Consider the following 15,187-nt stretch of genomic DNA (forward strand, 5'->3'; position numbering starts at 1 on the left):
CTGTACATGTGCATATGTGTGTATATGAGTGTGATTGTGCTTGTGCATGTGTGGGCATGTCTGCATGTATGTGTGTGCACATTACATGTCAGGGGTGCACATGTATGAGTGTGTTACAAGTGTGCATGTTGCATTGTACAAGTATTCATCACCTTTTGAGGGAGAAGTGGAAAGTGGAAACAGCCCAGCTTCTTATAAAGACAAATTTGGGGTGAAAAGCAAGGATCTAGCCAACAGATTTTAGTCTAAATACAATAACCCAAAGGCCAGTGAGCTACCACTTCTCCAGGACAGAGCAGCAGGAAATAGAAGTTCCTTCTGAGGCCAAAGAATCGGAGATGAGCCTCTGGCTCTTCGGGAAACTTCTTGCAGTTGAGAGCTGTTCCCAGGGAGCTAGGGAGAACACCCCGGAGCCACCAGAGTCCACTGATCCAGTATCCTCCCACTCCTTCCCATTTTCAGAACATCAACCCTGGTCAAGGCTCCTCCCCTGGAGAACATGACTGTCTTCATTTTCAGTTTAGAACAGTATCTACCAATCCAACCATAGGAATCCAGAGTCTTCCTGGTTTCTGTGTAATGGCTCACGGGATACGGCCGACTCTATTTCAGGTTTAAACTGAAGCTAACTGTGAAGCTCCCAGGAAGTGGTTTGTGACTCTTGCACTGGAGAGAGGACTCGGTGGCTAAAAGCACTCACTGCTCTTGCAGAGGAGCCAAGTTCAGTTCCCAGCGTCCACATTAGTTATCTCACAGCTACCTGTGTATAACTCCATGGATCTAACACCCTCCGGCCTGCATGGGTTCCTGTTCACACATGATACACATAAAATCATTCAGGCACATACACATAAAACAACTAACTAAAATTTTTTTTAAATAATAAGAAGTAGGGAATAAGGTGATGGCTCCCTGGGTAAAATGTTGGTCATGGATCGTGAAGACTGGAGTTCAGATCCCCAGCACCCATATCAATGCCAGACAGGCCTGGGATTCACCTTTAATCCCAGTGCTTACTAGGCAGAGACAGGACGGACAGGGACACGGACAGGGACACACACACACACACACACACACACACACACACACACACACACCTAGAAAATAAAAGAATTAACAGAAAAACTACTAACAACAGAATTAAGAAAGTGCCTGTGGTATTAGCAGCAGACATAAGATCAAAAGCTTGCATGCAAACGATCACAAACCATGACTGAACAAATATCGGAGTGTAAACCACAACAGAAAGATTAAGTGAGCAAGCACAGGCTCACCAGGAGCTGTAACCTTCTCTAGATGAAACATGGTAAAAGCCCTGGAACACAGCTACGGCTGGAAGGAACAGAGGGGGTCTCTGTGCTGGGGAGGGGAATTCAGCACCGAGGATGGGATTCCAAGATTTAACAGAACCTCAGAGAAAAGGAAAAGAGTTCTTTCCTCCCTTCGGGTCAGATCAGCTGGCTGTAAAGTTTATTTAAAAACGAAGACATAGGGGCGGCCAGGACGGCTCAGCAGATACAGGCTCCTGCGGCCAAGCCTTAAGACCTGAGTTCAATCTTCAGGGCCCACAGGGTGGAAAGAGGGGACCCACGCCTGACCGTGGTTCTCTGACCTCCACACATGCGCCATGGCATGCATGCGCGTGCACACACCAACAAATAAAAAGGCAATTCTAAAAAAGCGAAGCCTCTTTAAGAGTTGCTTGATGACAGGCAACAAGCCCCACTTATTGCGTGCTGACCCTGGAAGCATCAGCGTCTGCAGAGCCGGCTCCACCAGCAGAAAGAACAGAGGTGACTCCCAGGAACTTGTCACATAACAAAGCCACCACCTCCACCCTGAAAAGCTGCAGCCAGACACAAACACAGGACGGCCACGTTAGAGAAGAGCGGGGTTCGAATTCTCTATCAGTAAATGCCAAATAGGCCAGACACTTAACAGTTACAATTCTTTTAAGATTATTATTAATTATTATTACTATTGTGTATATAATGCAGCCAGAGGACACTTTGCAGGGTCATTTCACGCCTTCCTTCCACTTTTATGTGGATTCCAGGCTCAAACTCAGGGTGTCAGGGCTGTCTGACGGGTGCTTTACCCACTGAGCCATCTTACCAGCTCCCTTGTTTTTAAATACTAAACCGCATTTCGTTAGACCTTGGGTCATATAACTCCATGGAATATTGCATGCAACTCTACTAAGAGGGTAGTATAATAAAACTCTATTGCTTTGGAGAAGAATGCAAAACAACAACTCTCCTTGGGGAAGCTAAGTGCATAGGCTAACAGGTGCAGGAACTGAGGGCACAAGTCTAAACTGGTTCTAACCCACTGGGTGAGAATTTCCAAATGCCATCAGCATTTCCAATGCATGTGCGCTCAGACCCAGCCACCCGCTTCTGAGATTTTTCTCCAGGGAGACTTTCTGACACATGGGCAATCTCTTACATCTCAGATTATCTGAGCGGGCTAGAGGGAGACAGTCTCACATATCCCAGACCAGCACTGAACTTCTGTACTAGAAACTATTTTTTTTTAATTACAAAAAAGTTCAAAAGGTTGAGAACATACACAACACATTAGACACTACTTAAATAATTATGGTATGTTTGTATGACAAAATATACTAAGACTAAAAAAAAAAAATCACACACACACAAAAAAAAAACCCCACAAATCTCCTGAATGGGAAAAATATCTAAGATACATAATCAGGTATAAGAAGTTATTGTCAGCCAGGCAGTGGTGGTGCACAACTTTAATCCCAGCACTCAGGAGGCAGAAGCAGGTGGATCTCTGTGAGTTCGAGGGCAGCCTGGGCTACAGAGCGAGTTCTAGGAAAGGTACAAAGCTACACAGAGAAACCCTGTCTCGAAAACAAACAACAACAAAAAAAGTTACTGTCAAATGAAATATATAATATGCTCCCACCTGTATGAGAGATGGTAGATAATAAGAGCATATAGTCCTGTTTATTGGTATAAGCTTCAGAGAATCCTAGAAGGATATGCAAAAACAGTTATTACTTTATGTGAGAGTGGGGGACAGAAGAAGAGGACCGTCCCTGAATCCTGGTAGATGAGTATTTTCCTCGTGCAAAGTATCTTCTTCCTCTCCTATGGCTCTGCCCGGAGTGCGGCTAGAAGCTGCTGCATCCCTCTGGAAACCATGAGAGGATTCAGGCTGAAAGGAGGGGAGCACTCGGAGCAGGGCGAAGGAGACAAGCCTAAGGACAGCAGCAGGCAGCTGAACTAGCCCGCGTCCTAATGTGGAGCCTCCCACACGGGAAGGTTTCCTTCCAGCGGCTTTGGTAGCATTATGTTCCCTGTGGCCGAGAGAATCCTAACTGCTAGACCAGCAGAGTGAACCAAACTCATGTCCGCTGTGGGCACCTGAATTCACATGCAAACGTGTGATTTCATTTTCTTGTAAACAGCCTAATTTCATTCATCTTACGGCTTACAGTGTTTTGATATATTCTACTCACCCATCACCACCTCGGCTGATTCCCAAACACAGCCACATGCATCGTGCTGAGATAAACTTAGGTATGCAAGCACCTAGTGTATGGCCGATTGATTCCTCTGGGTATGTACTGAAGGAGGTACTGCTGGATCATATGGTGGCTCTGTTTCTGTTGTTGTTTTGGGGCACCTCTATAATGCTGTCCACGACAGCTGGAGTCATCTACCTCCCCCCAGCAGTTCCTCCCACCCTTGTTACTGTGTGCTTTCCAGATGGCAGCCATTAGGGTGAGCGTGAGTCTTAAGAATTTGATTTGCATCCCCCTGAGAGCTAAGGATGAAGAACCTTCTTTTCATGTTCGCTAACGGGACTATTAACTATTAGTTCTTTCAGTATTTACATCTGGGTCAGAAGAAAACCTGGTAGGTTCTCTCCCATTCTGTAGGCTGCACCATCACGGTCTCCCTTCCTGTGTGGGAGCTGTTTGTTTCTTTATTTGGGTGCTAGGAGCTGAACCAGGACTTTAGACTCTCATCCACACACCCAGCCACCACCAGCCCCTTATTTCAATGCGTTCCCCCTTGTCAAATTGTGCTATCTCTAAGCTATTAGAGTCCTATTTACAAAGTCCTGCCTATGCCTATATCTTGAAATGTTTTCTTCTAGATGACTCAGAGTTTGGGGTCTAAAAGTTTTCGATCCATTTTTAATTGATTTTTGGGCAGGGTGGGAGACAGACATCTAGCTTCTGTCTTTGAAAGGTGGGTATCCAGTTCCCCTAGCACCATTTGTCCAAGAGGCTGTCTTTTCTCGGGGTGGAGAATCAGACGGCTGCAGCTGTGTGGGTCTGCTTCTGGACCCTCTATTCTGCTCCACGGGTCCGTGTGTCAGTTTCTGGGCAGGTCCCATGATGGTTTGCTGGTGTGGCTCTGGAACCTAGGTCTGATATTGATACCTCTGCTGACTGCTGCCTGGAACAGCAGCAGGACTGCATACTTATCTATCATCCCTCAAAATAACCAAGGAGGCACAAAGTACATACTTCCTCCAGGCCCAGTTCAGTATCTTGCCGAGCATCCATAGGCATTACAGTCCCCAGCTTCCCTCACAGGAGAGTCGGAGCCACCTGACTACCTCTGGCCAATGGGCAGAGTGTAAGCTATCTGCAGGTCAGGTCATCGAAGAGGGTATAAATGCTCCACATTCTCCCTCGACTCCATCCACAGGGCACATGGAGACCTTGTGTTATAACAGCACAGCCCTGTGATGAGATGACCTGGACCTCTGAGTCGCTGTTTGAGTGAACAAGTCAGCAGAACAGGAAGAAAGCACTTGTGTGAACACACCTGATATTCCCCGCTGTTTAGTTCCCAAAGCATTCTATCACATCTTGGATCGGCTTTTCGATGAACAAAAATTTGCTGCATTAAAGTGTGCCTGCTGTATACTCCACTCTAGGATAGGTCTTTGGGGAGACGCAGAGCAAAGCAGAGGGGTGTTCTTTCATTCAGCAGAAATTCTTTAAGCACTGTGTACTCTTGGATCCCTGTAATCAGGATACTTAAACTCTCCATCAGGAGGCAAATGCACACTTGCTAAGGGGAAAAGGCGGATGAGTGCTGAACCTGTGGCCTTGCCAGCTCGACAGGCGCCCCGCCGACACAAGGGCAATGCGCTTTTCTGCCGAGTTCACTCTACGGTGGATTTCTAACTTCCTACCATGGTGTGTGTCATGTCACTGAATGGGCACCCAAGGGGGCAGCTCACTGGACTGTGCCCCACTAGGCTACAGAAAGTAGGTGCTCTCTGCCTGTGCCGGCTTCAGGCTGCCACATGCCCAGAAGCAAGGATGGCACCGGGCACACACTAAGCATCGTGTGCTTTATCCTGGCATTCTTGCATCCTTACCCACTGTTTCTTACACTGCCAAGAACTTCAATGTTCTTAGCTGCCCTTCGGAACCCTGGGCCTGTCTACCCTGGGTTTACTTAAACAGAAAAAAGCAAAGCTTCACTGAGGTCAGCACACCCTTTCAGAAAAGCTAGGGGGCTACCATATTTCTGGGCATAAATAAAAGGGGAAAATACTCAGTTTACATACTGTCTGAGCCAGCTAGTGAAGTGAGTGCATATTTCTTAGCAACTTCCTACTGACTGATGTGTTAGCATCAGTACTATCAAGCTTAAGAAAGCTATGTACTATTGGGTACAAATCCTTCTTACAAGCCATTAAACTGATATAAAACATTTCATGATCAAAATGAGAGAGGGTGTATTTTTCCAACCTGAGCAGGTTCATTCCTCCTTGGGCAACCTGGAGGTCCCCACTACAGGTCACCATAATGATGCCAAACTTAATGCAGACACTTGATTGGCAATAGCATACTCAGCCCAGAACTCCTGGACTCCAGCAATTCTCCTGCCTCAGCCTCCTAAGCAGTTGGGACTACAAGTATGTGCCATCATGTCCTGCAAGAATGGTTTCATATATATATATATATGTTTGGTTTTTTGAGACAGGGTTTCTCTGTGGAGTTTTGGTGCCTGTCCTGGATCTCGCTCTGTAGACCAGGCTGGCCTCGAATTCAGAGATCCGGCTGGTTCTGCCTCCCAAGTGCTGGGATTAAAGGTGTACACCACCACCACCCGGCAAAAGGTTATATTTTTAATGTAAGATTTAATGTAATTTTTCTTGTGCATACTTGGGCTGCCCATACAGTGATAGAATACATACTATATGGTCCATACATTTTTCAGTAGCTCAAGAGAAAAGTGTATGTCTAAAATTAAGGTGCTTGCACTCAAAGAAAACATGACATTTCGCTATCACTGCCTTTTGATTCTAGAAGGCAGCCATCTTGCAAGCGTCCCCTTCCAGACATAAAACTACCAACACAAACCCCAAATAACTTCCTATCCCCCATAATCCTCTGTATGGTTAGTGGTGTGAAGATTTAAGCTCAGCCAATTAGCCACCCACGACAGTCGAGTTAATCGCATAATCTCAGAGACGGTCCCGGCGCAGTGGAGTATGCGGTGATTCTCCTTTCTCTTTACAAAGCTCTAGCTAATTGTGAGGCTCGCGCAATGCTCCAGACGCAAAGGGCAGCGGGCTTTCAAGTCAGCAGCTGTGTCAGTGCCCATCGCCTTCCAGGGGACACTGTTGCACAGAGGCTTCTTTAACAACTGCCCAAATACCTAAATTAGCCAACCATTGCTGATTTAGACCCAGGCTTACTGCTCTAGAGTAATGATGGGTAATCTGTGAGGTAAAAATGAAGACTCTGTCACATGATGGCTACACATTCAATTATGTGATCAGCAAATTAATGTCTGCTTAAAGGAAGTGTTAATCCAAACTGACATTTGACAATATGCTCCTCTCCTTAATAAGCTCTGTCTGTGAAGAGGAGAAAGGAGAGAGGCACAGCAGGAGACTCCTGGGAATGAGGGACAGGGGCTTCACAAAGCACATAGCAGCAGGGAACTGCGGCTTCAGCATCCCTTCACTCACGCGATACCCTTAAGGTTTCTACATCAGCAATGGTGCCATCTCCCTGCCTAGGCAGGGCAAGGCAACCGACCTGGGAGGTCATTTCCATGACCCTGCAGCTGAGTTCCCAGGGACTTTCCTGATAATATTGTGGAGTAGCTTCTATCTGGTATGCATTTTCTTACTGGCTGGATCTCCCCAGACTGTCTACAGGACTTGCACTTTTTGTACAGGTGCACAGAAATACTCTCCTGCTAAGGTGGGCACCATCGAGCTAGCCAACCCCAGCCCAACAATGATTTACCAAGGAAGTAAAATTAGCTTCCTAATCCTCTACCATTCTCTTTCCTTTGTGTTTCTTCATCTCCAATGATTTTACGTTTTCATGGTCACTGGCACCTATTTGCCACATTGATTTCTTACACAAGCCGGGGGTCATGTTTTGTGAAATGGGCTGCCCCTTCTTGATAGTGCTTATGTACTTTTTAAACATAACTTCTCTGAAAGCTTACTGAATGGAAAACTGCATGCGTGCATGTGTGCATGTGTGCATTGCCCTTGGCTCTATCAGCCAATGACCTTAAATGCTGCAACCTCAAGAGTTCATTTACTGATGCTTCCGCTTCTTCTCGGTCTGGTTTCCCAACCATTTACCAACAAACTAACAGGTAATTACTTCAGGTCTCAGTGGATCAACCTTAATACACGAGACCAATAGAAGCCGGTCCTAATGACAGGAATTCAAAAGTCCTCAGGCAGAGGCAAGTGGATCTCTGTGAGTTCGAGGCCAGCCTGGGCTACAGAGTGAGTTCCAGGACAGGCTCCAAAGCTACAAAGAGAAATCCTGTCTTGAAAAACAAAAAATGGTAAAAATAAAATTTTAAATAAAATTAAATGGTAAAAATAATTTTTTTTCCTTTTTGGTTTTTTTTTGAGACAGGATTTCTCTGTGTAACAGCCCTGGCCATCCTGGAACTCACTTTGTAGACCAGGCTGACCTCAAACTCACAGAGATCCATCTACTTCTGCCTCCCAAGTGCTCAGATTAAAGGTGTGTGTCACCACCACCTGGCTAAATAAACCTTTAAAAAAAAAAGGTTTTATATCTAAAATCCAGCCTCTCCAACAGACTGACGACCCCTCCTGCCTCCTTCTGAAGGTAATGCTGTAAAGAGCAGCGTCTGGTGCCTAGAAAGCAAACAGAACAATGTATGTGCCATTACTGTATTCTCTGACAGGAGACAGAGGGTCTAACCTGTTACCTCCTAGATACCTCATGGAGCTTCCCCGGCCTCGCTGCCATCCAGACCTGGGTGAGCACATGGCAGACACCTGCACTTTCCCCCCTTTTCCTTCTGTTTTCGGTGAGCCTTTTGGGTGGCTCTGATGCACAGTGCCACAGTTATGAATAAATGATGCAAAGCTATTAGATATGGTGGCACAGGTGCTTAATCCCAGCACTCCAGAAGGCAGAGGAAGGAGGCCAGCCTGGCCTACATAGAGTTCCAGGTCTTCGGGGACTACAGTCAGATCCTGGCTCAGAAAAATCGGGGGAGGGGAGGGCACAAAGCAGTCATTTTCAAATCACGCCAGACCCTGCGAAAACAGACACTAATCCACAAGCTGGGACCTGTGATTCTGAATGTTAACGTGTGACCAAGGTGCTGCCACTCATGCTCTGACATAGATTAGAGATACAGGGATACAGAGATGCTGAGACATGAAGATGCAGGGACATGGAGAAGCAGAGATGCAGAAGCAAAGAGACGCAGAGACAAAGAGACACAGAGACACTGAGACAAAGAGATGCAGAGACACAGAGACACTGAGACAAAGAGACACAGGACCACATCCACCATGATGACATTGGGCTCCTTGGCCACCATTCTCCATGAAACACATCTCCCACCAACTGTCTCTACTAACTTCTTGTTGAGATGGTGTCTGCCTCTGTGGCCCAGGCTGGCCGGCAAACCCTAGGACTGCTCCTCTTCTAAGTGCAGAGATTACGGGAGTGAGCAACTCTGCCCGGCCTGTTCTCTTCCTCACAGTCAGACCCTTATTGGAAGATGCCATTTCTTCTCACCGTGAATCCCTCTGCTTACCTGTCTTGGTTGGCCCATATGGATCAATGTCTGCATCACTTCACCCCCTTGCAGCTACAGGACTGAATCCTGCCGGAGAGCACTGAAGAGCCTACGCTGGCCCCACAAGCTTCTGCTTGCATTTGAAAGCCTTGCCCAGGTACCACGCTTCATTCCCTAACCCAAGCTTTCGTCTTTCATAAAACCGACTTAACTTCACCTAGCTTTGTCCATTTTGTAAATTCTGTCTGACACCTCGGCTTGCCTGCTCCTGAAGGGCTGCTCCCCTCCAGCTCATCCTAGGACAGTGCTTTGTAAGCCTGGCTGTTTATGACAATCACCTGGGATCTCCCACCTCCACCCGCCCACACATGGAGTGAAGTCTGAGGTGGGGCCTGGCAGTGTGGCCCTTGGGAAGCTACATCGTTCCTAAGAACTAAGCAGAAAGCGGATTCCCCCAACTCTCCAAGATGGATCCCCCTGGTCGTTGCTAGAGGACAGAAAAGGAGAGTTTCTCTTCTGGGCTTGTTTCCGTCTAGGATGTTCCCAGCCATGAACTTAAGTTCCAGAAGCAGGGAGAGGCCAATGCTCAAGATGTAACAATTTCTCCTTCATTGGCCCCAGCAGCGGAGGCGGAGGCAGAATTCAGAGCAGCTGTCAACTATATGCAGTGCCAATCACTGGCTGGCAGAGAACCTGGAGAAGCCAGCCCGAGAACCCCTCTCTCTGTGGCCCCGCCCTTGTCTCACCAGGACACCGTTTTCAATAAGCCAACTAAAATGTAGCAACTTCAACAGTTTACAAGACAGAAAACCCAAAATTACAAAAGGAAACTTCTGACTGTATTCTCCGTAAGTATACCCCACCTAACATGAGCTTAAGCTGAACACCCAGGCTTACTAAATCTGGAAAATTAATGAAAACTAAACTCAGTAGGGAAATACAGTCAGACACTGTAAACAAGCAGACTTTATGCGGAATGGAAGCCATGCAGAAAACAGCTGTCGTGAGGGCACCGGAGTCCTCAGGGGCCGGGTGTGCCTGTAAAGGGAAGCGTCCTACCTGATCAGATCTGGCTCTGCACCCTCATTCTTAAACGATGCCAGGAGCAGTCGCTCTCGGGTGACAAGGTCATCCAGCAGGTTCTGTCTTCGATCCCCCTCCAGTTGTGTTCTGCAGACGCTGGTTAAGGTCCAACAGTGGGTGGCTTAGCTCACGTTCCCTATGACTTTATTAACTCTGCGAGTCGTCACCTGCAGCCACTGCGGGCTCCACCCTCGACCACCCAGAAGAGGCTCTTTTCCTGACTTCCATCCTTCAGGTGAAGACTGTACTGCAGCAGATGGATGCAGAAACATGACACCGATTGCTGTTTGAGTCCTTCCACTGAAAACTGCACCAGGAAAAGCTCTACTTGTTTTGTATTTCTTTTGCCAGTGAGCAGTAGACCAGGGCCAGGGCGATCCGGCTGCAGGAGTCCTTAGGCTAGAGCTACAGGTGTTAGCTTTCGGGGACACCTGCATACTCATCAGTCCCCTAAAATGGGGCCTGCTGGGATGAGGCTAGACGAGGAGGAGTGAGGCCTCCAGTGACTGATTCCTAGTTAATCAAAAACAAACCCAAAACACCCTCCCCGAGAGGCCTACGGTTTGGAAAGGGGGAGGGGGTCTCCACCTCTGCTTGGACAGAGGCTTCCTGAAGGCTGTTTTTATGCAACTGTGTTCTCTAAAAGCTGTTTCTGTCAGCTCATTAGTTTAAAAGCACTATGGATCTTTGTGGGAAACTACAAACGAGTTGTATCTGACTTGTGTTAGTCTAGTAAATGTGGCAGACTGGGGGTGAGGAGGGCTGAGCTCACCTTTGGAGCCGGCTGCTCCTTAACGGTGTGCGTGTGCGTGTATGTGCACGTGTGCAACACACACACACACACACACACACACACACACACACACACACACACACACACGCACACACACACACGCACACACCAAAAAAAGTAAACAAAATGTGAAAGAAGAAAACACCACCACAGTTCAGGGTACAGGAAGTCAACAGTTTTGAAAGGATCTGTTTGACTTGAGACACAAAAGGAAAACAAGCCACTTCAAATCTGTTGTATCTGGCTTTCATTTTTTTTTTTTTTTTAACCAAATGGCTGTTTCATCAGATCTGAAGGGCTGGCAATGTGAAGCAGGGCTGGCCACTGATACCAATCCGAGCAACAACAGTAAACACGAGAGATGGCTGCTGGAGATTACAGAGTCTCCTCTCTTTAAAGGGGCTGGCAAGATGGTTCAACAGGGAAGGGTGCTTGCCACCAAGCCTGAGGACCCGAGTTTGATTCCTGGTATCCTATGGTAGAAGAGAACTGACCCCTTCAAGGCCTCTAACTGCCCCAGCACACCATGCTATGAGTGTGCCCACATGGGCATATCACACATACACAAATAAATAAATGTAATGAAAAATGTTAAAGGGGCTACAAAACATTGTGTTCAGGCCCCAAAAGTTTCTGCGAACTTGACAGAACCAAGGATTAGACTCATTATTGCCTGTGAGGGAAATGCACGGCTCAGGGATCTACCAGTTCTGCTGTTAATTCTGTACAGGAAAGTGCTGGCCAGCTAGTGGGAACAGTAAACAAATCCAGGCAAAAAAAAATCTCCCTCAGTAACGGAGTTATTAGAAAAACCATAAATCTCCTAAACCCGAGTCTTTGAGCCGTAGTCACTCTGCATATTAAAAAATAATAATAATAAATGAATTCTCTCAACATCCCAGCATGCCACACTTCCCTGGGTCAAATCACTTTTCCATTTTCCACTGACGGCAGTGGCAGTCACCAAGCACCCCATCTTGGAAATCATGAAGTAGCAACTGTAACTAAGAAACAGAAACCTCAAATATTCCTCTTCTTTAATAAAAAGGGCCAATATTAGCCTTTCGATCAGTGCCAATTAAGAACGAGTATCTATGTCTTTCAAATTATTGATAAACTGCCAATAAAGCAGGAAGCTTTCATTTAATTTAAACAAAGTTCCTTGGGTGACAGACAGGGCAGGGAGAAAACAGAAGCTGCAACAAGAATTATACAGAACAAGACAAAATGGAAATTCGAAATTGTAGGGCTATTGGTTGTGGCCCAGTATCAGCTAGCCTCGCCTACATGCTCTGCTCAACGACCCTGTCAACCTTTCATTTTGTAGAGATTTCAGTATCCAACCACTCATGCATACATACACTGGACACGTGCTGAACAAAAATCCAGTGTTAAAATTATGCACAAATCCAAATGGTTCTGGAATTTAACCCAGAGCTCACTGACTGACTCAATTGTGGAGGCTCATGTGTGAGGGCTGAGAGTCTGAACTCAAGCCCCCAAGCTTGCCCAGCAGGAGCATGGTCCACTGGGCCATCTCCCCGGTCCAATTCTATAAAAGTTGAAGTCTCTGAAAAATAAAATTACTAAGGACCAAAAGTAGGCAAAGGACATAAAAGAACAAAGAAAGAGGCCCTGAAACCTCCAGGGGAAAGACGGCTGTATGTGAGTAAAAGAAACACAAACTCTAAACCACCAATTGACAGTTATGAGCTGCCAATGCTCTTAACCTCCGAGCCATCTCTCCAGCCCCCAGAAAACATATTAATAATAATAATACCTCTAAATGTACACTCTGAAATCTAACAGACACAAGTTACAGATTTAAAGTCATGCTCAGAATGAGCCACCACTAGAGACCAATGTGGAAGGCAGCAGGAGCTGGTGACCGGGTCTGCGGATCAGTCATTGAAGACGCCTGACACTACAGGAGCCACATGGATCCCCTAGGCCAGTTCTCGGTGTTTTCCTGCCTGCAAATGGAGCCACACAAACAGTCTGTCTAGGCTACAGCCCATCTTTCGGCCCTACACCAGGGCTTCCTCCTCTGCGCTTGCTGGACACTAAACATCCAGGGCTTCCTCCAGCCCAGGGTTGCCGACACTGCTCATTGCCTCTTACCACTCCGTTCAATCCTGTTTCAATCAGTACAGCAGGTACAGCGGGAGCATCCCTAACCCCAAATCCAAACTCTCCAGTGCTCTGAAAGTCGTTAACTCTGGACCACTTCATCAGGAGACCACAGGTGGAAAATTTCACAGCATGAATCTTGGTTTCATGCACAACATTGTTTCAAATAGTCTATAAAATTAACTCTATGCGACGTGTAAAATAAACACACATTTCATGCTTACACTTGAGTCCCCTTCCAAGATGTCTCATCATGTACGGATATTCCTAGATCTGAAACTTCCAGTCCCATGTATTTTTGACAAGGAACACAGCCTAGTATGCCAATTCAGAATATCCCTAGAGACTCCCGCCAAACCTTGGAAAACTACACAATCAGCCACTCTGTCTCTTCGTTTAATATTTCATTTTAGCATACCTAAACAACAGGCCCCCCAAGGAGATAGATGGAGGGGAGGTGGAAGACTGGAGAACTGTGCCATCTATGATCTACGCCGCAGACATGTGGACACGCCTGTGAGAGCTGGGTAGAGTGAGGAAGTGTAGACCAGCTGTATCTAAGGCTAAAAAGGGTAAACAGAACAGAGGACCCAGTTGGGGGCTGGTGCCTCTTCCACTAACATGGTGAGTAACAAGCAAAGTCAGAGAACAGACAGACAAGAGGACGTTAAACTAACTGCCATGGCGCTTGGCCAACGGCGAGGCTGATTTTTCATGTAATCTGGCCAACTCGTGGAAATGTAAGATCTGATCTCATTAGGACCAACCCCTACTACCCATGTGCCTTAGCCCAGCTTCTCCACTTCCCTGGGCACAGCACTGCGCCTACTGGTATCCTTAAGATCCGCAACAAGCCGGGCGGTGGTGGCGCACGCCTTTAATCCCAGCACTCGGGAGGCAGAGCCAGGCGGATCTCTGTGAGTTCCAGGCCAGCCTGGTCTACCAAGTGAGTTCCAGGAAAAGGCGCAAAGCTACACAGAGAAACCCTGTCTCGAAAAACCAAAAAAAAAAAAAAAAAAAAAAAAAAAAAGATCCGCAACAAACGCAGACAAAGCCGTTAGAAAGTGTTTTCACAGGACTTATCTTCTGGCAACCACTAGTGTTCAGTCCTGGGATTGGCAGGATGGCTCGGTGAGTAACGGTGCCTGCTACAGAGTGTGAGGACCTACGCTCAATCACCAGAGCCCTCATAGTGGAAGGCGAGACCTCCATACACACACACACACACACACACACACACACACACACACACACACACGCTAAAAAAGTAACTTAAAAACCGTGAGAATTTAGCCTTGAGCTTGTGACTTGAGACCCCTGGAGAAGGAAGGAAGCCTGCAATTGTTCCTCCATGCTGTCACAGGGAAGCTGTGAGCAGACAGCTTAGGAACTGAGAGGCCAAGAGTCTCACGGCCCACTTTAAAAAAAAAAAATTGTTTTTAGATGTATTTTACCTGTATGACCATTTTGCCAGCATGTATGTGTATGCTCCACATGTGTCCCTGGTGCCCTTTTAGGTCAGAAGGCGGCACTGGATCTCCTGGAACTGGATCCACCATGTGGGTGCTGGGAACTAACCCATGTCCTCTGCGAGAGCAGCAAGTGCTCTTAACCACTGAGCCACCTCTCCAGCTCCTCCTCACTGTGTTTTTGTAAGGCCCTGGGAGGCTGGCCTGGCCTGATTAATACTGATGAGTAGCTTGTTTGCTTACATTTATGTATTTGTGTATGTGTTGTACAAGACCAGTGTAGACGTCAGAGGACCCGACCACCTATGGAAGACAGGTCTCTTGTTCCACCCTATGTGTCCTGGGGATCAAGCTCAGGCCATCAGGCTTGGTGGCAAGGGCCCTTATTTGCTGAGCCACTTCAACAGCCCTGGGGACTATCTCAGTGATGGAAAGGGCTAATCCCACGAGGTACTTTAAAAAGACTTCTTCAACTTTCCAAAGCAGGATTAGTCCCACCTCTGAAATAATGAAACTCAAGCCCACGGAGGCTCAACTGCTCTCTGGCCTCAAGGGGCAGAGTTGACCCTCTGCCTCAGCTCTGTGTGGTCCCCAAGACAGTGTGGATCCCTCAGCCACGATCCCAGACTTCCAAGTGGGAGAGCAGCTACCAGTTACACACTTGGCCA

At 47.1% G+C, this 15,187-nt stretch overlaps 1 protein-coding gene across 1 annotated transcript in view; it reads right to left on the reverse strand.

Annotated features, from left to right (window-relative positions):
- Window positions 1–15,187, reverse strand: part of Stx8 (syntaxin 8) — a 257,224-nt gene that overhangs the window by 228,290 nt on the left and 13,747 nt on the right. Inside the window, exon 4 of the mRNA XM_052756796.1 lies at window positions 10,104–10,214. Coding sequence (XP_052612756.1) covers window positions 10,104–10,214 — 111 coding nt within the window. The remainder of the gene's footprint in view (window positions 1–10,103; window positions 10,215–15,187) is intronic.

The sequence above is a fragment of the Peromyscus californicus genome, unplaced genomic scaffold (assembly GCF_007827085.1).
Source record: "Peromyscus californicus insignis strain IS unplaced genomic scaffold, ASM782708v3 Scaffold_3__1_contigs__length_106647218, whole genome shotgun sequence".
Lineage (NCBI taxonomy): Eukaryota > Metazoa > Chordata > Mammalia > Rodentia > Cricetidae > Peromyscus > Peromyscus californicus.